The following is a 23,969-nucleotide window of genomic DNA, read 5'->3' as shown; positions in this document are numbered from 1 at the left end:
GGCTGAGTTTCCAGGCACACCCGCTGGGTCACAGATGCCCTCACAGGCAGCAGCTACTTTGCTGGGCAGAAAAAAACAAAATCTCCCAAAACACCCAGTCACTTCAGAAAACGTGAATTTTTGCCAGCCTCAAAACCAGGCTGCTTTATCAAGGAATAACGACAAAGAGGAGTGTCTAACAGGCTTTTACTGCCTCATAAAATTCAGCTCAGTCCCGTTATCTGTAGCAGAGGTCTATGAAGGGCTCTGTTAAAGTCCCCGATTACCATTCTTGAACCAGCCGTTTCTCTTGAAGTCTCCTTGCCTGCTGTTGCCGAACCTGGAGAACCCCCGTGCCGCCTCCTGGGGATATTCCTCCAGCTCGGGCAGCTCGCTGGCCACCGAGAGCTGCCAGCGCCGCGTGTCCCTCCACTGCTCCTGAAAGCACAGCAAGGCAACCAGACCTGACGTGCTGCAGGGCTGTCCTAGGCCCCTGCAGCACCAGAAGCAAGGCTGAATGCAAAGGCATTTCCAGACAAATCCCACCCCTGCCACTAAATCCCCCCTGGGAGACACTCACAGCCCTGTGACAAAGGATAATCACAAGGGACAAGGGGGAACGAAGTCGACAGAAAAATGAACTCTCAAATACACTGGAGAGGCCAGAGCACAGACTAGCCAAAGACCACAGCATTTTGTCTGATGAAATCAGGTAATATCATGGGAAGGGAAATGAGAGGAGACATGGAGGGGTATTTTCTAATGATTATGCTGTGTTCTTTCTAATCACTCTGTTGCCTATGCAAAATCCTTATTAAACCACAAACCTCCATAACCACCCCATACTCAACCTTATGCAGCAGTTGCCAATTTCCAAATCACCAGGTTTTAAAGCCAGCTCTGGCTACACAAACATACCTGGATATTACTCAGCTCATCAACAGGGATATCAAAGCACACACCCTAAAAAACGAATAAACAAACAAAAAAAAGCACAAATTAACAATGAAGGAATACAGGCCTCAATAACCAATCCCACAATATATTTATTTCTGATGCTCTTTTTTTTAGGAGGCAGTTCCTGCATTATCATTTAGGAGTAACGTCTCTAATAAGTGTTTTAAAGCACTCAACTAATATCAAAGTCTTTTTTTTTCCAACAGCATAAACAGCATATTGAAGATAGGTTACCACTTCCTGAGAAATGAGACTGAGCAGGGACAGTGCACTACCAACATTCTGTACCAGTACCTCAGCACTCCAGCCTCAGTCCCTGCACAAACTGGTGGCATGTGAACACACAGGAAGCCCCACACCCCTGCACTGCCAGGGCTGGGCCATCTCACCATCTTCCCCTTGAGGAAACGCATTGCAGACACTTTGTTATCAACCTCCTCGCCAAGCTGCTCCTTCAGCCCCCGCCAGGCATAGCCCATGCTATGCATCTCTACCGAGCACTTCAACACCATGGTCACAAAGCCCTGCAGGAAACAGAGAAACGTGTTAAACAAGGCTAAACTTGGTCAAACCTGCTGCTAGAAAACAGGTGAAAAAACCCCAAACTGATACAAGAACCACAGCTCAGTCACATGGTATGTGCAAAATTGGGTTACCACAGCACGACCTGGGCCACATTCTCCCTAAATGCATTAGAAAACAGAAGTGCTGTACTTTCCTTCAGTCAAGATCTCTTTGACATCAGGCAATCACATGCCATGCTTGCAATATGACAAATGTAGAAGATTCTTATCAAGAATCTTATCAAGATTCTTGATAAGGGGGAAACTACAATAGCACGAACTAATTTATTTGCTTGTAAAATGTCATTAATTGTAAAATGTCATTAGTTAAACTCTCTTAGAGCATCGAAGTCTTCTGTCACTTCAGTCTCTGGAGAATGTTTTTCAATTTTCATCACAAGAAAATTTACTGATTTTAAGTTTCTTCTGGGAAGAGCTGATTTCAGCTAAGGAACAAGCAACACAGCAGGAGCCTGGGGGGTAACAACGATTCAGAAAAAGCTGAAAAAGCCTGGGAAAGAGATGCCACACATGGCCTGGACACAAGCAATTCATGTCACCAGGGGTGCATCATCACTTACAGCTGTAGAGTTGAGCAGGGAGCGCTGCTGGATATGAGCTGCCCCAGAAATGTGTGCCAGGGCTGCAGCCAGGGCAGCCACTGCCCCCTTCTCATCTATCAGCTCTTCAGCTGATTTTCTGAAGTAGTCCACTGCAGAGGGAGGAACGGCCTCCAGCAACCTACACAGTTACAAGATGGGTTTAAAGAGATAAGAAAAGGCCATTGTGAAGTGCAGCCATGTTCAAGACATACCCTAAATCAGTTATTTCTGAAAAGGGCAGTAAAGAAAAAAAGGTAGGAAACTAAGAACAGCAACTTCTGTAATGCTCTTTCTGGCACAACAGCTCCCCCCATCATTTTTCAGGACACAGTGAACCCATGCCCATCATCTGCTTTATACTGGTCAAATCCTCACTAATTGTAATAACTTGCTTCAAGGCAATTTCCACCATAGGGGCAGCAAACGTAAACAGAGCTGCATGGAATAAAAGCCACAACCCTCAGAAATAACAAAGGAAACACAAGCCAGGGCTAAAACACCCTCACTGCTGCAGAATAACTCCTCATTACACCAAGTATTGCTTTTTGCACGCTGCTTCCACCACGTCATCTGAGCAGACAAAATCAGTTTCCCCTCATGCCAGTATTTCCCTCTTCTGTCACTGATTTCTGATTTTAAAAACAAAGGTTAATTTTTTGCAAAAAACTTGAGAGAACATTATGTTCTATGAAAAGGTCTGTGTTCAGCACACAGAGATTTACTGATACCATCTTATGTTGTCCATACACAAAGCAGCTGGCTTCTACAACACAGGCAAAGCCACACTCTCAGGCAGGCCTGACCCCTTAAAACTGTGCATTAAGCTCTAAGCATCTAGAGCAACAACATCTCTAAAGCTTTTTTAAGAACAGGCAAATAAACTTACTTTTTGGCATCACTACTTGAAGCTTTAATTACATCTGTAGCAGAGGGAACGCCTACACGCTTAAAGGTAATACCCTGAAATCAAGAAAAGAAATTAAAGGTATTTTCAGCAGTCTCCAATTCAATCCTGTCTAAATCACATTACTGAGCTCTCTACTTACTGTTTGCAAGATCAACATACTCTTTGCTAAGTCATTTCTTAGCCTAAAATAAAGCTTTAAAGTTCCCAGCTTTGCTATCTGGAGCTACTTTACTCCAAGTACATGCAGGCTGTGATGCAAGGCACGGTCTGCCTGAGGCACTCCTGTCCCAGCCTCCTGCTGACATCCACAGGGGACTGCCAGCATGGCAAAACTCAGGCAATGCAAGAACAGCCCACACAGAAGCATTTACAAACACCAAACATCAGCACTTTAGGCCTACTCCTCTATGGGACTGGAGAGTCCCATTCTGGACTCAGCAACCCCTGATTACCAAGCCTAAGAGTGGCAGGGTCCTTTTAGGAGCTGAGTAATTTCCTAAAGCAAGCTCTGAGGTACAACTCACCGCTTTGTGCTCGACTTGTTTCAGCAGATCTTCTTCTCTTCTCTGAAACAAACAAATGCAGATGCCGGTCCGGCCCGCTCGGCCCGTGCGCCCAGAGCGATGGATGTAGGAGTCCACGTCCTGCACAAAGTCAGGTCAATGTGTTATTTAAACTGCTGGCATTTCACATTAAACACAAGCTAAACTCAAATTCAGAAGCCTAAGGAGTGACAGACACATCATGTGTTTATACTCAAACTTACAACTACGCATAAACCACTCAGGTTTGCATGTGCTCCCCCACCCAAAGTATGCTGCTCAGCTTTAACAAACACTGCTGACAGACATTTCAAGTTTTTTAAATAAAAAGCTCCACTGGAGTTTTAAATGATGAAAAAAGCAGCAGAAATATTTTAGAGTTTTTATGAAACTCAGCAACATTCAGAAAGAATTCAGGAAACTTTCACAATGTCAAAACCTATCTCACGAGTTTCCAGAGTAAACAAAACCCAAGACTTTAATCAAAGCTCAAACTGTAAAACTGTAACTACAACATTATAGGCCAGGCATTTACAAAACATTCGTTAATTCAAAAATGAATTGGAACAGAACATACTTCTGATGAAACAGAGAAATAACCCACCATTCTGGCACCAAAAAAAGTTGAACCAATTTTAGTTTCCTCTAATGACTTACTTTTGGTGGAGAGCACTGTATAACAAGGTCAACCTCAGGAATATCCAAACCTCGGGCAGCTACATTTGTTGCAATCAGCACTTCAAACACACCGTTTCTGAAGCCTTTTAATGTGATTTCTCTCTGTTTCTGTGGAATGTCACCATGCAAGGACTGGGCATCCTGTCAGTAAAACAAGCCATTAACATGACATTCAATGGGAGTCTAGGCTGCAGCATCTAAAGATTTACTGCAAACCCCAAAACACTGTGCAGAGCAACAGAAAATAATTACATAGTTGATACCAAAGGAATATAAAGCATCCTACTTTGTTGGATCCTTCTCTGGGATTTACTGTGAAAGCAGCATGGCCAACAGGCAGAGATTATTGCTGCAAGTTTTTAATGTGGATGGTACACGAGATTTCTCTAATACTAGGCAAACCACGTATTCCCACCACTGTTCGCTCTCCATAAATCAGCATTCAGTATCACACAGGATTTTCTCTGAAAAATATGCAGCACTTTTGCTCACATTCAGAAAAAGGGCAGTAATTCAAGCAAGCACAGAAGACCTGCTCAACAGATCACCTGTGATCCATACAAACCCTTGGCAAACCTTCCAAGGGCAACAAGTCATTTCATTCTACCATATTAGCTGGATTTTCCCGAATGACTGTTCAAAGACCAAGTGCCATTAAGAGATGGGAATCCAAAAAGCACACTAATATGAGATGGGACATGTCCACTACACCAGCTCCTGATTCTTACAATCATTCCTATCTCCTGGTTATTCAGCATAGGCTACGTATTTCCTATTGATCCATGTCCCACACTATTTTAAAGCCAAAGGAATAAATTCATAATCTCTGTCAAGAGGGCATTTTAACTGCAAAGCTGAATTTTTAGAGACAGTTTTCACAAGTCTTAAAACCACGCACAGAAACAATTTTCTCCACACAGTTGCAACCCCCTATTTATTTCAGGGCATTGAATCCCTGGCAATCCCAACTACTGCTCTCCAGTCAGCCCCAGTACCTGTTTGAGAGAAGCATTCATAGCCAACTCATTTGCTTCCTTTTTGGTCTCACAGAAGACAATGGTCCTCCCACGGGTGCCACTGTAGACCTGGATGATGTCCCCAAGAACTCCTGCCCTCTGAGATGAGCGGCACTGTATGGCCAAGTGCTGTTTGGGAAAGAAACAAGAAACCTATGGTAAATCTAAGCCATGCACAGGACAGACAAAATGAACAAAAAAAGCATTTTAATTTTAAGGTTGCAAATGACAGGTCCCACATGAAAGCTTTGCTTACAAAATCTATGGGTTAACCATGTGAGAAGTCATTCCACACACCCACTTATAAAGTCAATGCATAACCCATTTTATCAAGGCCACTTGCTCTCAGGACCTGCACTGCTCTGCAGCAGAACTCACTTCCACAGTTGTGGCTGTCCTTTGAGTCTTCTTCCCAACCAGGTCAATCTGTTCATACTCATCTCTCATGTATTTTTTTGCTACATCATAAACCCATCGTGGACAAGTTGCAGAAAAGAGCAGCGTCTGCGGGTTGTTCTCGGAGCCTGCAAGGAAAGGCCATGACTTCAGACATCTCAACACACCCTGACACTTGAGAACTGATACAAGAGCAAGAGCTGCTCTCACACTGACAGGTTTCTGTGTGCACTAAGTCTGTACAAGATGTGAAGGAACACTGACAGCAATCAGCTTGTCATGGCTTTCAAAGCCATAGTGATAAGTAATCATTGAGATTTCTATTTCCAGTAATTCAAGCCTTTTCAGAAATTCTGGCACTAGTGAAATGTGGCAAGGAGTTCCACACATTAAAATAATCTCCTTCTGCGCCATACCTAGTACCTGACTAGTTCAGTTCTGCTGAACACCCCTACATCAGAATAGAGCAGATATTCCCTTGTTGTTTGTGTGGTGACAAGTGTACAGACAGACCACAACCCTAACTCTCTGCTCAAGTCACCTCCCTCAGGACAAGGAACACTGGGGATTAGGGAGCTGGGTTTGCTTTTTTCCCTTTTTTTTTCACTCTTCTCCTTCCAGAGATGCCACTCCAGCCTTTCAGCCTTCTGTCACCTCTCTATGAACCTTTTCCAACTCTACTTGCCCCTTTTCTAGCATCACACAGAGAATTCAAGTTGGAGGTGCACCAGAAGTTTCTAAAGCAGCAAAACTGTGTTTTCTGCATTGTCCCCTATTCCTCCCCTGATGTCTCGGTTCACCTTTCTTATAGGATGATCCCAAGATCTCTTCCACTTGTTCGGCAAAGCCCATGTCCAACATATGATCCACCTCATCCAAAACAACGTGCTTCACACTGGAAAGTTCCAGCTTGCTGTTCTGAACATGGTCTTTGATCCGGCCAGGAGTTCCCACCAGAATATCGATGCCACTTTTAAGGATATCAACTGCAAGACAGAGAAACAAGGACAGCGTCAGACTGCTAAGAGACAACATGATAAAAAGTCAGCAACAGCAACACTTCTCATTTCAGAAGCAAAAAGCTGCTGCCCTTTAACCTCAGAATAAAGCACAACACCAAAAGTAACAGACACAGAAGTTAACTGCAGTCCTAGCTGCTCTGTCAGGAGTACCAGCCAAACCTCACAGGAAACATACCCAATCTCCAAGCAAGAATCATTTGGCATTAGAAACCTGCAGAACTCTACCACATGGACACATTTCTGTTTTCCAGCTAAACTTCATCACAGCTACCTCTGGAGACACACAGAGCCACTGGCACATACACAGCTCTCCCCTTCCAGTGGACTGTCACCTAGTCCTGGTCTGTGTCCAAACAAAAACACAATAAAGAAGAAATTAACTAGACACTTCACAGAACTACAACCATTCTTTTCCCTAAAGATTTATTTGAACTAAAATAATTCAACCCAGGCTGTGTGCTTCCTTTGAAAGCCACACCAATCGAGTTCCTGACTGAACTCAAAGTCAGAAGGGGTAAAAAGCCCATTTTTACTTATGGAGTGCATTTGGAGAAAGCCAGCTCCAATCCATTAGTAAATCCTTGGCAGTTACTTACGCTGTTCTTTGTATGGAGCTCCTCCATAAAAACAAGCAATTGACAGTTTCTTTGTGAAATTCTTGAAGTCTTTGGCTACCTGAATGGCCAGTTCCCTGGTTGGAACAAGAACCAGCACCTGAAGGGAGAGAAAACCAAACAAAAATGCAACTGTGCTTGGGAGAAGGTGTAGGAGAAAAGAATTGACTTCATGTCAAACAGCTTGCACTCCCATCTTCTTTCTACACTTGTTGCCCATAGCTTCCCACCATCCCCACAAAATTAATATTCCCTGCCTCCAGGAGCCTCAGAGGCAGCAAGAGGGAACAAGGGAAAGTGCAACAAGATAACCCAGACTACAACAACAGTAATTTTCTTTCTTATGTTAAAGTCAGATAAAAGACACTTCAGACACATTACCAAGGGCAAGGAAGGTGCAGCTCAGCGTTAAAAGGTAGGAACAGTCACTAAATCTGGTGTAGTGGGGTTTTAAAAGATACATAGCATGATGCACTCCAGCCATACATCCCTCCTTTTCTCCACCAACCCGCCCTCCTCCAGTATCTACCCTACCCCTCAACATTTAAAAATGAACCAATAGAACAAAGAGCTGAATTAATCTCTTAAAATCTTTCAGACAGTAAGACTTTTAAATTTACATTGCCTTATGGTTAATAAAATAAAGACATAAAGCAACAAATCTGCAGTGTGTAAATAGTTCTGCAGCCTAATGATAAATAAATGCACTGCAATGCATGGGAACAGGTACCTGATCACTGACACCAGGTTACCAATTCCATCCCTGGTAAACTCCACTTGCATCTCTTGAGGATCCAGATATGAGAGGGGGAGAAAAAAAACCCTAAGGCCTTCAGTTATCACCATGGAACTTACAGTGAAAAATAACCTCAGCAAACAGGGACAAGTGCAGGTGACTCAAACACCTCCTCAGAAGAGGCAGGGGACTGAAGCCCAAAGCTGCATGCTATATGTGCCCAAGGACAGCAGCCTGGGAGTTCCCCAGGCACTGCTGCAGTGCCCTGTTTGCCAAACACAGACACAGGGGACCCCAAACACAAAGTGTGTCATTATTGTGATGCTGCAAAACTCTGTCACACTCTATCTGCTGACCTAAGCAAGGCATTCAGTATTACAAAAAAAAGCAAAGGACAAAGAATTCCCCATCAGAAAACCCCAAAGCAACAGTAAAATCACTTTCAAAACCTGCCCTGCTCTAAGGTTTTGGTGTAAACCCTGATGTGTAAGTTACTTTTGGTGCACGGCCTCTTCTCCCATCCTGTGAGACACTCTGGAGTTTTTCAATCAGTGGAAGGGCAAAGGAAAGGGTTTTCCCAGTTCCTGTTCGAGCTTGAGCAATTACATCTTTGCCATCATAGATGGGCTGGAAAGTCTTGACTTGCACAGGGAACAGGTATTTTATACCTCGAGCTGTAAGACAATTGAAAGAGGTTTCACTAAAAGGTGAACTAACAGAAGTCCTCATATATAAACTGCCCACATATGAAGGGCACACCACCTCAAATCCTGCACACAACAGAAACTGCAACTTGGAAGAAAACCACATATCTTTGTGTTTTATTCCTGCTCTAGATCAAAAGATGTTCCACCCACACAGTGAGTGCTGAGCATCCACGATGAAATACAGTCTTCTTTGTTATGTACCATTTAAGACAACAGCAGAGGAAGGAAAAAACCCAACATGTTTTTTCTGATACAGCTCAAGATTTTGTGGTAGCTGGGTTTTGAAGGCAAGAAGGTGATGTAGCTTGTTTCAAAACATTCTAAAACTTCAGAGAGATTTTGCACAGTGGAAGTGAAACAAGCTATCCAAAAGAAACTTCAGAGCAAGGAAAATAGAAAGCAATAAGGAGAATTTTTCTGACAGACAAGAATTGCACATCTACCCAACACAGGGGACAAGAACCCTACAGCAATTACTTCCTCGACAAAACTAATCACAAAGAGAGATGAAAAATGCTCCAAACTATCTATGGGAATAAACAATCTGTTTAAAGAATTGAAAATCTGTTTTCACAAATATTCCTCATATACAAAACACCCTTAGGCTTGTCTAAGAAGCAATATTGTAGACAGCAGACACAGGAACAGAAGTAAAGATACACAGAATGATGCTGATGAGAAATGTGTCTCTAGAATGTCTATCTAGGAATAGCCACTCCATGAAGAATAATCTTATATTAAGGCATCTGAAATTGAACAAACCAGAAAACTTTTTTTCTACTAACAACAGCAGATTCTCTGAATCCACAGTAACTGCTCCTGCCATCCTTATCACACAAATGTAACACAGTTTAGGAATATTTACCCTTGGCTTATGCAAGTAACAGAGCACAATTCTGACCAAACATTTACAGAAATGTCTTTTAGTGCATGAACTAACCTGTGAGAAGGTTGATAGTGTTTTGTGAGAGAGGAAAATTAGAGAAGGCACCTTCCTTTGCTTCTTCTGTCAGCTCCTAATATGATGAAGAAAAAACCAAAAACAAACATAAAAAAGACTTAGTATCCCTGCAAGATGGGGGTAGAACATACTCTACACAGCCACTCAATAAAAGCTGTGCATTTGCTTTACAACCACAATTTAACCAGACACCTCCTTTCTATTCCATGAAAAAGAAAACCCTTTTGATGTAGGCACCTCTACATAAAATGACTGGCAAGTCAGGAAATGGAAACTATTTGTTAAAAATCTTAATTAAAGTCCACTGAAACCATGAGAAAACTGTTTTTCACAACAAAGTGATTCATTGTGCAAAGCAGAACTTTCCCTCTATGTGTTACACCATGCAAAGAGCTTCACACGAGTAAATACTCAAACCACAAAATGTGGCTTTTACTTCAGAGATCCAATTGGTCACATCGTTACACCTGAGGTACAAAAAGCACTCTCTTGATTCATGTTACCACCTTAGACACAAAACTACCCACAGAAAGGCCTGGCACGTTTGGGTGAGAATGTGAATTAATGAGCATAACTGTGGCTCTCCATTACAGAAAGAACACTTGGCCAATTCTTCTTCAAAGGCGCTGCCATCAGAGAGAGAAAAAGCCATCCCAGCACAAAGCACAGCACGTTTCTGGACTGTGGCTGCCTGTGCATTTGGGAGAAACCTTTGTGCTGTGGGACACGAAGAGCAGCACGCATGGAAACTGCTCCCTAGCCAGCCGCCTTCCCTGCAGGACATTTACCGCTCGGGATTCACCGGGAAGGGGAAGCACGTGGAGAGCAGCTCGCACGTGTTGGTGCAAGCGCTGCCGAGCCGGATGCCGGGCAGGATGAGAGGCGGGATGCTCTGCATTCCCCATGCTCCCACACCGCCCCACAGCTCAAATCTCAGCCCACTAATTACCAGCAGAACGTTAATTATCCAAGAGAAAGGCTTCGCTGGCAAAGCATCCCTACCTCGGCGTCGCTGTCCTGCTCTCGGGCAGCCGGGGATGTCACGCTGCTGCTCACAGCGGCGGCAGATTTCACCGCCTGCTGGGACGCGCCGCTCTCTCCCACCAAACCGTTCCTCTTCTCCTTGACTTTCTTCGTCTTCTTGGGCACGGGGGGCTCGAAGTCGCCGTCCCCCAGCCCACCCTCCTCGGGCTGTGCCTGCTCGGCCTCGGCCTTACCGCGCCGCTTCGCCTTCACCTGCTGCTTCACCTTCTTCCCCGGCGTCTCCTCCTGCTGCGGGAAAGCCTCGGTCACACGGAGGGAGCCCCTTCCTCCCCCCTGCCCGCCCCAGCCGCCTTCAAGCCCCCCAAGCCCGTACAAAATGGCCGCACCCGGGGCCGCACGTGCCGCTCCCACCTTGACTTTCCTCCGGCGGCCGCGCCGCAGCGACTCCGCGGCGGCCGGCGCCTGGGGCTCGGCGGGGCTGTGCTCGGGCTCGGCGGCGGGCATGGCTGCCGGCTGCTCCCCGCGCAGGTGCTCGGCGGCAGCGCTGCTGCCACTGCCACTAGCGGGACCGGTCTCGGCGCGGCGGCCCCAGGACGCGCGCCCCGCCCCGGCGCGCAGGAAGTGAGGCGGGCGGGCCGGCCCGCGGGGCAGCGCCGCCGCCAGCGGCAGCAGCGGGCCCGCCCCGGCGCCGCACAGCCAGCCCAGCCGCCGCCCGCCGCCGCTGGCCGGGACCGCGACCGCCGCCGCCCGAGCCGCGGGGAGCCCGAGCCGCGCCGCCCGACCGCACACGGCCCCCATGCGGCCGCCGCGCCCGCACCGCCCCTTCCGCCGCGCCGCCCCCCGGCCTTCCGTCTGCTCCTTCGCCACCGTGAGCTCCCTCACCGATTGCTCCTCACGGGGCTCCCCTCCAAACCGGGCTCGTTCCCCGGTATGCAACAAGCCCATTTTGACACACTGTTGAGAGACCTTAATGCTTTCGGAGCCGCGCAAGGCCGGGTGCTCTGTGGGGTTGCACAAGTGCGGCACCACCATCGTTCATACACGGAAATTCAGGGTTAGGAACGTGCCAGCACCGGCCCGCCAGAGGGATTGGTTAGTGCTTTCCATACGAGTTAAGTAATCCCAGGCAACGTCTCCACATGCTCGGCAAAAGTGGCTTGACCCCCTCGGCCTTTCTGACCCATAGCCCTGATTTTTAGTCACAATACTAAAACATAGTTCACCCATAGGATACGTGGACCTTGAGTATTTTGCCAACCCAGCAATGTATACATGGATGTACATCAACATACTGATTCACTTTATCCTTAAAGCTTGTTAGCTCCAGGATGTCCTTGAGTAAGGGCTGCTGCTATTCATTCCACTGATCAGGCCTGAAAACATTCAAAGCTCTTCCACTGAAGAACATCCTTACCTATGTGATAATCTTGATAATCTTGACATATTCCACATTTTGCAACACCCTCATGGGGTTATGGGTCTCCTCAGGGGGCTTCCCCTCATGCTTCGGAAACTGCCTTCCCTTCCCCCATTTTATAAGGAGTGACAGTTTGGGACAGAAACTAAAAACTACTATGTTTTAGGGAAAGAAGAGCTTCATAACAAACCCACAAAATAAAAACCAAACTGATTTCTTTTTCTTTCAAGGGCTCCTGCTGCCACGCTCCCCATCTGGCACCTTCCCACATCTCCACCTGAAAAATACTGCTTCAAATACGTGACAACAAAATATGAAGTTGTAAAATAATATTTAATTTTATCAGAAAATGTACAGGTTTGAGCAGCAATTCAGATCTATGTATTATACAGTGAACCAGGCTACAGTTTTGAACGCAACAGACATATTATGGAAAGATTCAAAGAGCAATATGAGAAACAAAAAGAAACAATTATTTTTTTCTTGCAGGTTTTTTGGGTTTTTTTCTTTGTACTTTTTTTTTTAATGAACAGAACCTTGTTTATGAGCAAAGTAGTTACTGACAAAAAAAAATATCTTAATGAAGTATTTTCCCCAATGGTACAAACACACAGAAACAGCCTAGTGTAATGTAATATAAAATACTTCAGTCCTATTTTTTTTTCTCACTTCTGGATTGTTGAAGTTAATGTTCAAATGCTCTGCTGAAACTTCGTTTCTGGCCTCTGCTCCTGAACCTGTTTCTACCAGAGCCACCACGCCGCCCGTTCCTGGAGCTGGAGAAGCTTCGGCCATTCCCTCCACCACTCCCTCCTCCTCCTCCTCCTCCTCCTCGAGCAGACTCGACCAACTCTGGTAATTCAGTGGCCACACACAAACGCCAGTGTTTAGAGTCTTCCCACCTTGCCTGTGGGAATGGAGTCAGACACAGCAAGTTAAATTCTAGGAATACAAATACAGGGTATGTAAGAATTATTAAATCTGCTCAACTGAAAAGGTAAAATTGTGAGCTGATGTATGGGGTTCAAGCTTCTAACTGAAGGGATCAATAATTCTGGCATGGTTATACTAATGGCCACCAAGCAAAAATCTGAATTCACTTTACTGTGGAGAGAATTCTGGGTGAAAATGGGAGGCAGGGAATACAGAAAAGAGGAATAAAACTTGCTGCCTACAAAGATGAATCCAGCACTTTTCTCAGTGCAAAAGTTTCAAGTTACAGACTTTTGGTCACAGGAGAATGCCTTAGAAAAGAAACAGTGTGAGCTTGTTCTGTTCTTCAATTCCTTCCGAGCAATCCCTTTTGCCACTTGGAAAGGCAGGATAAAGGCTACATAATGTTTTTAGTCTAACCCAGTCCAGCCAGTTTCATCTTCAGCCTGCTGCACCCAGAATTTGCAATGAACATACCTCTATGTCTTTTTGGTCTGCCACGGGAACGTCAAAGCACACACCCTAAAAAGAAAGAATCATTTTAATGCATACAAGGTAAGCGTTTTAAGTGACTGCAACTAAAAACAACAGAGCCCACAATTCTACACCTGACAGGGAGGCACTTTGGGAAGTGACTGTCCTAAGAAATGCTTTTCTGTTTTGGCATTAAGGCAGAGTTAACACGCTTCATACCTTGTACCTGTTCTATCCCCATAGCCATGCATAATCCTACCTCCTGAGCATGCCAGCAGAGCCCTAAGCACTAAAAAAAAAACACACTGAGGCCTATCATCAACAGTGCCTGGAATAGAGAAACAGACCAAATAGCTCTCCTGACAATTGCTAAGAAAAGGCTGCAATCAGAAGAGCCCAGTATCAAAGAAACAAACCAGAAAGTTACCATTTTTCCCTTGAGGAAACACATCCTGTTCACCTTCCGATCAATATCATCACCCAACACTTCCCGCAGCCTTCGCCAGGCATAGCTCATGTTGCCTATTTCTTCAGAGCAGCGTAGTATCATTGTAACAAATCCCTAAAAAAAGAAATGGGGCATGTTCCACTCAGGCAGAGGAATAAGCTTCAGCACATATATCAGACGGGAGAAACCTGTGATTTTACAGTTTACTACTCAAATCTTCAAGTAGGTACTGTGACAGGGCATCAGGCATCCTTACAGCCACTACATTGTTGCTTTTAACAAAATCAGAAGTTCCTAGTGGCTTAAGTATAGTTTTTAAACAAAATGGTCAGGAGATAAATGATTTTCTATTCACACAACAGAGAGGTGTGTTGTTTCTTTCCAGTTTCAAGACAAGCTTTAAGCCATAGCCCATTCCTTACCACATCCGAGTTCAGCAGTGAGCGCTGCTCAATGGAAGTAGCACCCGAAATATGGGCCAGAGCTGCAGCCAGAGCATTAACTGGTCCCTTCTCTTTTATTAGCAACTGAGCAGATTCTCTGAAATACTCAATAGCAGTCTGAGGAACAGAATCCAGGCACCTAAGTAGTTAAAGCAAAAAATACGAACAATTTATAAACCAATAGGCTCTGGAATAGAAAAAAATTACAGCAGTCCAAGATTTCAACAGTGCTCAGAAAGTTCAAAGAGACAGTAAAGAATAATTCAAACAGCCCTTCTGAAGAAGGTACAACAGGGCTTGAGTCCCCAAACACACCTCATGGCATCTTTGCTGGAAGCCTTTATTATGTCTGTTGCTGTAGGAACACCAACACGCTTGAATGTAATGCCCTGAAATTTAAAAGGCAAAAGACAAATAAAAATTGCAGATCATAAATAATTCAGTTCTAAAGAAGCAGTACTGAACTCCAACACATCAAGCATTTAAGTCTGTAATTGTTCTTCTTATTTTCACCTTTTATTTTCCAACTTTTCCTAGTGAAAATTGTAAGGTTAAGCTTACAGGAAATAGGGTAACACTTAGAAGGCTTTTATGTACCAGATCAGTTTAAATGACTCAGTGATCTTAGACTGAAAACAGACACCACTTTGGTACATTTCTGGGGAAAATAGAGTCCTACAAATTCTAAATTACGACTTTTAGTCTAATAGATTTGGATTTAAGTACAAATTACAGAGCCTTAGTCTAAACGTTACACTGCTTTACGTGCCAGGAATAAACCACCTCATCACAACCACATAATTGTTGAGGAAACCAGCATATGGAACACTGCACAAAGTGCAAAAATGCAAGTAACAGTTCTCAGGACAGCTGCACATATGCACATCACTGATCAGAAGATAACCAGGGTGAACACCACACAAAAATACTGTATTTTTTCTCATTTCCACAAGGACAACCTTACTGGCATTTGCTGAAAAGGAGTGGCTGTTAAAACTCTGCAGTGCTCTCCCTACTCCACAGTGACACTGCAGCCACCCTCCTCAAGGTACCCAAACCTCCTCTGGGTGCTTTACAAACTGCATTCTGCAGTTGAAGATCCTGCAGTGAGAAGAAAGCTGTACTGTACCGCTTTCTGTTCCACGTGTCTCAGCTGGTACTCCTCCTTCCGCTGATAGAAGCAGATACAGATCCCAGTGCGCCCAGCTCGGCCCGTGCGCCCCGAGCGGTGGATGTAGGACTCCACATCCTTCAGAAAGAGAGAGCCTATGAGTCACCTGATGCATTGGCATCTCATCAATTCATTGCATCCACATCACTTGTAGAAGCCATTGCAGATAAGCCTGAACAATGCACAGTAAGTGCATCACAGAATTAAATCAGAAAACATTGTTTCACTGGCATCGACCAAAGAGGCTTTTCCATAATCATCTAGAAATCACGGCTTGAAAAGCAGAGCCATGAGCATGGATCAACTTTTCTTTATGCATCACCACACAGCTGGAGTGTGTGTACCTCTACAGCAATCCCATTCCCCTCTGCACATCCAGGGGAGCATGGTTACTGAAATATTAACAGCTTATTCTCTGAAACAATACATTGTTTCTTTGAAACTCTTTTAATGTCAGCCAATGTTCTCACGGTTGTGGTCCACACCTCACATTCACCCCCCTTCACAGAAACATTCCTCCCACTGCTCCCAACCTTGCAATCACCACGCCCAGCTTCCAAGAGAAGGCTTTGCACAGCCTCCCCAGAAGACATTTTAAGGAAATAATCTTTATACATCCTAGGGACTGACACACTCCCAAAAAGTCCTCTAAGAAACTACTTCTACATATCTGGACGTTTGTCTCCCTTAAGCACAATGCTGATGAACTCTCTGTGTCAATACCATCAGCTGATAGCACACACCACTTGAAAACAAGACTACAGATTACTACAAGACATCCAACATAACAGTCTCCTACCTTTGGTGGTGAGCTCTGTACAACCAGGTCAACTTCTGGGATATCTAAACCACGGGCAGCTACATTGGTTGCAACCAGAACTTTAAATGAACCATTTCTAAAACCCTTCAGTGTGATCTCTCTCTGCTTCTGAGGAATGTCACCATGCAACGACTGGCAATCCTGAAAAACAGTATTATTTTAGAACCATACCAAGATCCAAGACAGCACTCCATTCCATGGTCAGTTTTGGGTACAAATCTTGGTATTTGATAGGTACTGAGTGGCAAGGTAACGAAGAACTGAATTACCTGAGTTTATATTTTAGGTGTCTCACAATATGTACTCAGTAATTCTTATTCCTTTACCTCAAAGGCTTTTAACAATGGCAGGAAAACAGAACTGAGACAATGTGTGTCTCAGTCATGTCTAATTACTGTGACATATTAAAAACCTGCCCTAACTTGCTATCCACACCATCTATGTAATGCTTGGCTGTGTCAAAATAGTAACCTACAATTTTTGTTTCATATCCATGAAAAGAGTGAAATCCTGTCTGACCACACACAAAAGCCTACCCTATGCACTTTGAAACTCCCTCTTTAAACCTCACTCAGCACAGGTCTGCTATCAACATGGGGCTGATACATCTCTGACAGGTTTTGTTACTTAATACACCTGATAAAATACCTGTTTGATTGAAGCATTCAGAGCCAGTTCATTTGCCTCCTTTTTGGTCTCACAGAAGACAATGGTCCTCCCATGGCTGCCACTGTAGACCTGAATGACATCTCCAATAACTGCAGCTCTCTGAGACCAGTGACACTCTATTGCCAAATGCTACAGAAAGAAATTCCAGTGATTAGCTTCTGTGAAGTTAAGATTCTTTTAAAATACATTTGGAACTGTTAAATACAGAAATAGCAAAGAGTTGTACAGTTCCCTGATGGTGATAATGTGCTAACTCACAATCCTGGAACATCCAAAATCCACAAGGCTCTTATTTATGCCCACCACAATTAGTCTAATGGTCAGTAAAATAATTACAGTAAGAGCAAATCAGGCCTCTAGCATATATGTACTATATTCCTTGCTATGGTATTTACTGCACAGGAAGCAAAGGGCTACTGAGGTGAGATACCACAGGAAGTTTGAAAAAAAGCATTTTGTATACAGAACAGCAGAAGCAGCAGGCTGATGCTCATGTGTGCCTTTTGCTTACAGCTTGGATAAATTCAGGTACTGATTTTCTCTAAAAACCCACACAACTAACTAGAAAATCTCATCTCTACCTGTGATGTGAAAAGACAGATCCTAAACCCAAAACCAACTTGACCAGCTGTACCATGCCTTACACTTGGAAAAAATTCTGGAAACAACTTCCAACATCACTGTGATAATGCACCTTAGGAAGAGGTAACCTTTTGTAGCATAAAAGAAAAGGGAAAAAGCCTGAAAACATTTCACATGAGCTTACTCACTTCTACTGTTGTAGCAGCCTTCTGAGTTCTTTTCCCAATAAGGTCAATCTGTTCATATCTAGACTTCATGTATTTCTTAGCCACATCATACACCCAGTGTGGGCAAGTGGCAGAGAACAGCAGTGTCTGGGGATTGTCTTCAGAATCTTAACAAAAAAACAAAACAATGGTTTACAAAGCTCATATATTTCACCTAACACATGTACACAAGTTGATTATATGGGTGATTAAAAAAGAGGATAAATATCAGTAGCTAATGTAAAGAAGCCAATCAAGTTTTTTAAATGTATGCATTTCCAACACCTGGAGTAAAAAATATTCTAGAAAGTCTAAATAATTTCAAGATTATGAAAAAATTACTCCAGTCAGTTTTCAAGCAGTGAAAAGGCTATAAAGCTAATTCCTTTTAATTTGAAGAAGTCCAAGCACAACTTAAAGATAAGTACCAATGACAGTTATTTACAGACCCCTAGGTACTGGACTTCAAGCTCTGCACAAGTTCTGTGAATGATTCCCACATATTCACAATACATAATATTCAGTCATTTCTAAACAAAATCACCTTCTACCTGAATGATTACTAATATTTCCTACTATTTGTTTCAATATTGAGATTACCCTTCTTGTATGCAACTCGTAAAATGTCTTCCACTTGCTCAGCAAATCCCATGTCCAGCATCTGGTCAACTTCATCCAGCACAACGTGTTTGACCTTGGTAAGGTCCAGCTTGCCATTCTGCAGGTGGTCCTTGATCCGACCTGGTGTCCCCACCAAAATGTCAATGCCACTTCTCATGAGGTCAACTGGTAAACAGGGAACACAGGAGTTAGCAGTGAACCAGGGAGCACTCTCTGCAGCAGTAACTCATGGTAATGACTAAACAGCTTCTTAAACCATTCACAAGTACTCTCCTTACAAAAGTGACAACAAATGATGAACTGGAAGAGAAAATCTGGGGAAAAAAAGTAAGGTAGAAATCTACTATATCTACTTTATCTACTTTAACTGGAGACTTTGTAAAAATTTATTTATAAAACTATCCAAATTACTGAAATCAACTCCTTCCTGAGGTTCTGAGAAGAAATCATCTCTAACATCTCAAGATGTATCACAATAAAAGAGCTCACTCTCATTCCTTGTTTACCATCACCAAGGCAGTAAATTATGCTGTCACAACAATTTCTCCTCCACTTTACAAATCCTCTAATACCCCTTATGACATGGAAAAAACACATTCCCAGTCACAGCTGTAAAACCAAACTTTTTTAATGAAAATGGGTTTACAAGAACCTAAACCCAGATATGGCTCATACACACAGCATACTCTGTTTCACTTTAAGGTACATGGGTAGAAAAGTAACACCAAGAATATAACTGAGAACCACAGCTATTTATCTCCACCAGAAGATACATTTTGAACTGCTGAATTTCCCATTAACAGTCTCCAGCTCTTGAGCTGTGTGTGTCTGGAAAGACCCAACTGCACTTCTTAAATATGGCAGTCAATCAATATTAAAATTATTAGTCCTAAGAATCACTTACTTTGTCCATTATAGGGAGTTCCTCCATAAAAACAACCTACTGTCAGCTTCCTTGTGATATCCTTGAAATCTTTGGCAACCTGATTTGCCAGCTCTCTTGTTGGACAAAGAACTAGAACCTGCAGAGAAAAAAAGACAAAACAGATGTTTTCTCAGCGTGGCTTCTGCCAAGAAACCACTAGACTTCTGATTATTAATTTACATCTGACCCTTTGTAAAATTTAAAAAAAAAACTGTTTAAAATAATTCTCTAAGCAAAGGCTGGAGAAACACGCTGCTCAATCTCTTGTAACATCATTAAACTCTTCAACATATACTCATTTAAGACAGGTTAACTTCTTTCTGAACAGGAAAGGAGGGACTTAAATCTTATTCAGCTTTGGCTCCTGACAGACCAGCTACAAGTTTCCTTCTACATGTGCATATGCTGTTTGAATACAGGACTGAAGAACGTGGCTAACAAAAGTCCTGTGAGAAGGTGCAAGGAAGAGCTGTCAGCTGTCTCTCAGCTTCCCTGTGGCTCAGGGAAACATATGTTCAGCCTGCAGAGCTGCTGTGCTAAGCCACAGCCCTGCAGAGGCACCCAGGGAGCCATCCTCTCCTGCAGTACACAGCCCTCCCTGCAGGCAGGTGAACTGATTGTGTTAAAATGTCACTGAAGCACTGCTCTCCAACCTGGGGTCAGTCACCTCACAAAGGAACCTTAACACCCTTATCCCAGCACCTCCTCCAACATCAAACCCCATTACCAAAAGGCAGGCAGCAGTGTATTATGGTAGAGTGAGGTCTGAAATCTTTTGCAAGGCTTATGTCTCCCTTGAAGAGAGCCCTTCCTTCTCCAAAAAACTGTGCCAAATCTAGAGGCAGCTGACTGATCAGCCCAGCAATGTGATGGGCAGATGTACACAAAACTGCTAGTGCCACTTCTGGAAGGCACCTCAGGTAAACTGTGAGATGACTGAAAAGATGAAACAAACTGACAAAAATTATTAATGAGGATGTGCTCAGCTTTGGCCTCTCTAGTTTTTCTGGAGGCATCATAAGAATTCAGTGAAAAACCACTCGTGGTATTCTTAGCAGAATGAACACAGCTCATAACAAATCTGCATTCCCTGGAGCAGAAGCTTCAACATTTGGTGGTGTTCCTAGTGAAAACGAAGTCTATTTTTAAAACCTCCCACTATTTACATGTTTTAGAAAGAAACACGTTTGAGTAGACAGCTTTTATCAAGCTGTCAAGTTACAATTAGTAGCTAATCTGTTAGCAATTTAGGAGAAAAATAAGCATCCAGGAGCCACTAGCCCTGAACTGGTAACGTGACTGAGCAAAATTATACAGAACACGTTGTCCACCTGTAGTTTTGGTCTCCCTGTGGCAGAAAAAGGAACTGACAAGTGGATAGAGCTGTTGTGCTGCTCACTCTTCATCAGAGGCTGGGAGGCAGCACAGGATGCAGTGGACACAGCCTTCAAAGCACCTTTAATGTGGGTTAGCTTACCCCTGCACAGACCTGAAGAGCTGCTCCAGCAGCTGAAACAGCTGAATCACTTGGACGTAAGACAAAGCAAATCACCATCCTAGCCAGGCACAGTTACCTTTGGTGGACGGCCTCTTCTTCTTTCCTGTGAGTCTCCCTGAAGCTTTTCAATTAAAGGAATGGCAAAAGAGAATGTTTTCCCTGTTCCAGTTCGTGCTTGAGCAATGACATCCTTGCCAGAATACACTGGGTTGAAGGTCTTCACTTGCACAGGGAACAGGTACGTCACTCCTCGAGCTGTGGCAATTTCAAGAGATTTCCTTAATATGGTCATTTTACAAGTGTTCTTTCATACTCTTCGGTGGAAATTACTGCAAGAAGAGCTTCCATCAACTCTAAAGTAAGTCAGGACTGGATCAACACCTCCACTGATTTATTTAATCAGATGAGTCATCTGCAAAGAGTGCCCTGGGACTGCCCCTTTTATTCTGCCACTTCACACCACCAGACACAGTGCTAGCTAGAAGAGAGGAAGTTATCAGCCTTTATGAAAGAGTGTCAGCACTGTGCCTTTATTTATGCAACACTCCTCAGCTATCTGTGAAAACCTCTTCCTTTTAAATAAATCACATCTCAAAACCCCTTCTGTTCTTAATTTGTACTAATTCATGTATCAACAAACACCAAAGATGCTAAATATAATTGCATTTCCTTTATTCACACCAGAATAACCTTTAATTGAAAAATTCTCACACATAATTTTTTTCTCCTTGGCTTATGTCATTTAGACTTTTCTTGCAAAGGCTGAACTGGACAACACTGCAAAGTGTGTGCTCTAAGGTGGATTTAGAGCAGGCAAGCAATGTCTTCTGCACAGCATCCGTGCTTGTATGGGCATGAGCAGAGCACATCTCAGAAATTATTGATCCAGAATGTGTCTGAGCATAAAAACATGACAGAGATCACTGACATTCTATGGTCACGCCTTGCCAAGAAACTTACCTTGAAGAAGCTGGACAGTTTCTTTGGAAATAGCAAAATTGGAGAAAGCACCCTCCTTCTGTTCTCCAGTCAACTCCTGTTAGGTAAAGAATAACACAGGTAAGATTCCACGTGAATATTACATGACTGCCAGTAAATTCAAAGGAATTCAAGTAAATTCAGCACAGACACTGGTGTCATACTCTTCACAGCTGCAGCTAAAGAGCCCTTTTTGTTTTAACATCATATTTCAAACTTGGACAAAGCTAGCAAGAGTCATCTGTAGGTTAAGGCTGTTTCATATCTAACAGCACAGTAAATGCAAAGCACTCAAACCAAAACTGAAAACAATGAATTAGAATTGTAAAATATCACGAGTTGGAAGGGACCCACAAGGATCAGCAAGTCCAACTCCTGGCTCTGTACAGGACAACCCCAAAATTCACATACACCTCACGATGCTGAATCCTATTAAAGCTCCATCTCAGTGCAATCTGTCTGTCCAGCAACAGCTACCACAGCACGAGGCTGCTGAAGTGAGGAAACCACGATGCACTGATCCAACACCTCGGCACTTTCATCATTCAAAACTCTTACAAGTTCTTGGCAGAATGAAAATCTTGGTATTTTACAGCACTTTCGACTGATGAGGAAAGGGGGGGAAATGGAATACGACCACTGAATTTGGCCGTGTTACAGTGCAGGAGTTAAAAGCCCTAACACATCACTATAACTAAAACCAGTCATCAGCTTTACCTGATCCTGCTCGCTCTCACTTTCGCTCTCACTTGACGTTTCACTGGAACTACTCTGCCGGCTTCTGCGGGAGGATTTGCTGCTAAAGGAGGACAATCTCGATTTCTCCACGCTTTCCTCTTTCGTGTGACCGTTCTGTTTACTGACACTCTTTGATTTCTTGGGTTTCGGGGCATAACGCTCCTCGTCCGATTCCTCGCTGTCATCTGTCTGAGTCTTTCCCCTCTGAAACTTGTCCCGGCGTTTAGATTTCTTCTCCTTTTTCTCCTTCTGACAAGGCACAGAGCAAATGAAAACACACGCTCGTGGATCCAAGCGACACGGAACAGAGAAGAGGGCGCAGAACAGTTAAAGCTTCAAGCGCACGTTCTAGTTACTGACGGGGGCGGTGGCTGACACAAGGCAACAGATCCCTGCCGGCCGCCGCCGCTCAGGAGACACGTTACCGACCACGAGACAACCGGGCTTTGGCTTTCGGGGCTCTGCCCCGCTCCAGGTGCCGGGGAAAGCGCTTCCCGGGCTCCCGGCCGGCTCCGGCAGGCCCAGCACGTCCGGCGGGGCCGCCCCGACACGCGGCGAGGCCGCGGCCCGGCCCGCCCGCGCACGTGGCCGCCCGGCCCGGGCCGCCCCGCGGCCGCGCCGCGCACGCTTCGCCCGGCCCGCGCCACCGGCGGTGCGGGCGGCCGCGACCCGAGGCCGGACTCGCCGGGCGCCGGCCTCAGCGGGCGGGCGCGGCCAGGCCGTACCCGGAGCCCTTCCCTGGTACCTTGTGCCGCCGGCGGCCGCTCTCCGGGACCCCCTCGGTGTCCATGGAGCAGTCGGAGCCCGACTCGGCCCCGCTGCTGCTGCTGCACCGGGTGGCCTCGGGCATCTCCGCTCGCCGCCGCCGCTCCGCCACGCCGCGCTCCGCAGCAGCCGCGCGCCCGCCGCGCGTCACGCTCCGAGCGGCCCAGACGCCCGGCAGCCAATGGACGGCGGATCCGGCAGCGCGGGGGCGGGGCCATGCCGCCCGACGGCCAATCGCCTGCGGCCGTCGGCGTAGGACCACAACTCCCGGCGTGCCCCGGGGGACAACGCGAGGACTGCAAGTCCCGGCGCACCCCGCGCGCGCCGCACGCCGGGAGGGGCGGCCGCCATGACGGGTCCGCCATGAGGGCTTGGCCCGTCCCGCCGGGCCTGCCTGGGCCCTGCCTTCCCCAGAGCAAACCTCCGGCAGCTTCACGAGCTGGCGGCTTCAGCCTCCGTAACTACCGCAGAGAGGCGTTCAGGAGTAGTGAAAAGTCTGAAGCAGGAAAGGGCAGTGTGACCAAATGACTGAGATTTAAAATCCACGAGCCTGTGGTGATACGCAGCATGAGCCCAGCACAATGTGCTTGTAGATAAATCCAGAGGAAGAAGTCAAA

At 45.0% G+C, this 23,969-nt stretch overlaps 2 protein-coding genes and 1 long non-coding RNA gene across 4 annotated transcripts; 1 reads left to right on the top strand and 2 right to left on the bottom strand.

Moving 5' to 3' along the window:
- Nucleotides 1–169: 169 nt before the first annotated feature.
- Nucleotides 170–11,711, bottom strand: LOC132329634 (nucleolar RNA helicase 2-like). 2 transcript variants are annotated; one of them, XM_059850869.1, is made up of 15 exons: nt 11,076–11,711; nt 10,683–10,952; nt 9,660–9,735; nt 8,508–8,686; nt 7,259–7,376; nt 6,441–6,626; nt 5,623–5,768; nt 5,224–5,373; nt 4,208–4,369; nt 3,533–3,652; nt 2,988–3,061; nt 2,081–2,240; nt 1,326–1,460; nt 898–942; nt 170–417 (listed from the first exon to the last, which is right to left on the bottom strand). In XM_059850869.1, exons 1-15 carry the CDS (start codon nt 11,694–11,696, stop codon nt 250–252), a joined length of 2,610 nt encoding a protein of 869 aa, XP_059706852.1. In that variant the 5' UTR covers nt 11,697–11,711; the 3' UTR covers nt 170–249. The 2 variants fall into 2 exon arrangements, with proteins under 2 accessions (XP_059706852.1, XP_059706853.1); XM_059850870.1 differs by having other exon boundaries at nt 10,683–10,949.
- Nucleotides 11,477–12,778, top strand: LOC132329638 (uncharacterized). The gene is made up of 2 exons (XR_009487115.1): nt 11,477–11,592; nt 12,312–12,778. It is a non-coding gene; the product is annotated as an uncharacterized LOC132329638 (long non-coding RNA).
- LOC132329635 (nucleolar RNA helicase 2-like) lies at nt 12,396–23,496 on the bottom strand. Its single transcript, XM_059850871.1, has 15 exons — nt 23,333–23,496; nt 22,567–22,836; nt 21,832–21,907; nt 20,948–21,126; nt 19,353–19,470; nt 18,428–18,613; nt 17,810–17,955; nt 17,019–17,168; nt 16,350–16,511; nt 15,509–15,628; nt 14,695–14,768; nt 14,359–14,518; nt 13,916–14,050; nt 13,492–13,536; nt 12,396–12,988 (listed from the first exon to the last, which is right to left on the bottom strand). Exons 1-15 carry the CDS (start codon nt 23,435–23,437, stop codon nt 12,767–12,769), a joined length of 2,148 nt encoding a protein of 715 aa, XP_059706854.1. The 5' UTR covers nt 23,438–23,496; the 3' UTR covers nt 12,396–12,766.
- Between the last annotated feature and the right edge of the window lie 473 nt (nt 23,497–23,969).

Source organism: Haemorhous mexicanus, chromosome 7 (assembly GCF_027477595.1).
Source record: "Haemorhous mexicanus isolate bHaeMex1 chromosome 7, bHaeMex1.pri, whole genome shotgun sequence".
NCBI lineage: Eukaryota > Metazoa > Chordata > Aves > Passeriformes > Fringillidae > Haemorhous > Haemorhous mexicanus.
Note: the sequence above shows the minus strand (reverse complement) of the source record. Positions and strands in the feature narration are given on the sequence as shown.

Coding starts and splice junctions, on each gene's coding strand:
- LOC132329634 (XM_059850869.1), bottom strand. CDS start 11,696: ATGGTGGTGCCGCACTTGTGCAACCCCACAGAGCACCCGGCCTTGCGC. Junction 8,687..9,659: donor CACTATCAACCTTCTCACAG/GTTAGTTCATGC, acceptor ATTGTCTTACAG/CTCGAGGTATAAAATACCTG. Junction 5,769..6,440: donor GGGATCATCCTATAAGAAAG/GTGAACCGAGAC, acceptor CTTTCCTTGCAG/GCTCCGAGAACAACCCGCAG.
- LOC132329635 (XM_059850871.1), bottom strand. CDS start 23,437: ATGCCCGAGGCCACCCGGTGCAGCAGCAGCAGCGGGGCCGAGTCGGGC. Junction 15,629..16,349: donor TACAGAGCTCACCACCAAAG/GTAGGAGACTGT, acceptor CTCTTTCTGAAG/GATGTGGAGTCCTACATCCA. Junction 14,519..14,694: donor TCCAGCAAAGATGCCATGAG/GTGTGTTTGGGG, acceptor TTAACTACTTAG/GTGCCTGGATTCTGTTCCTC.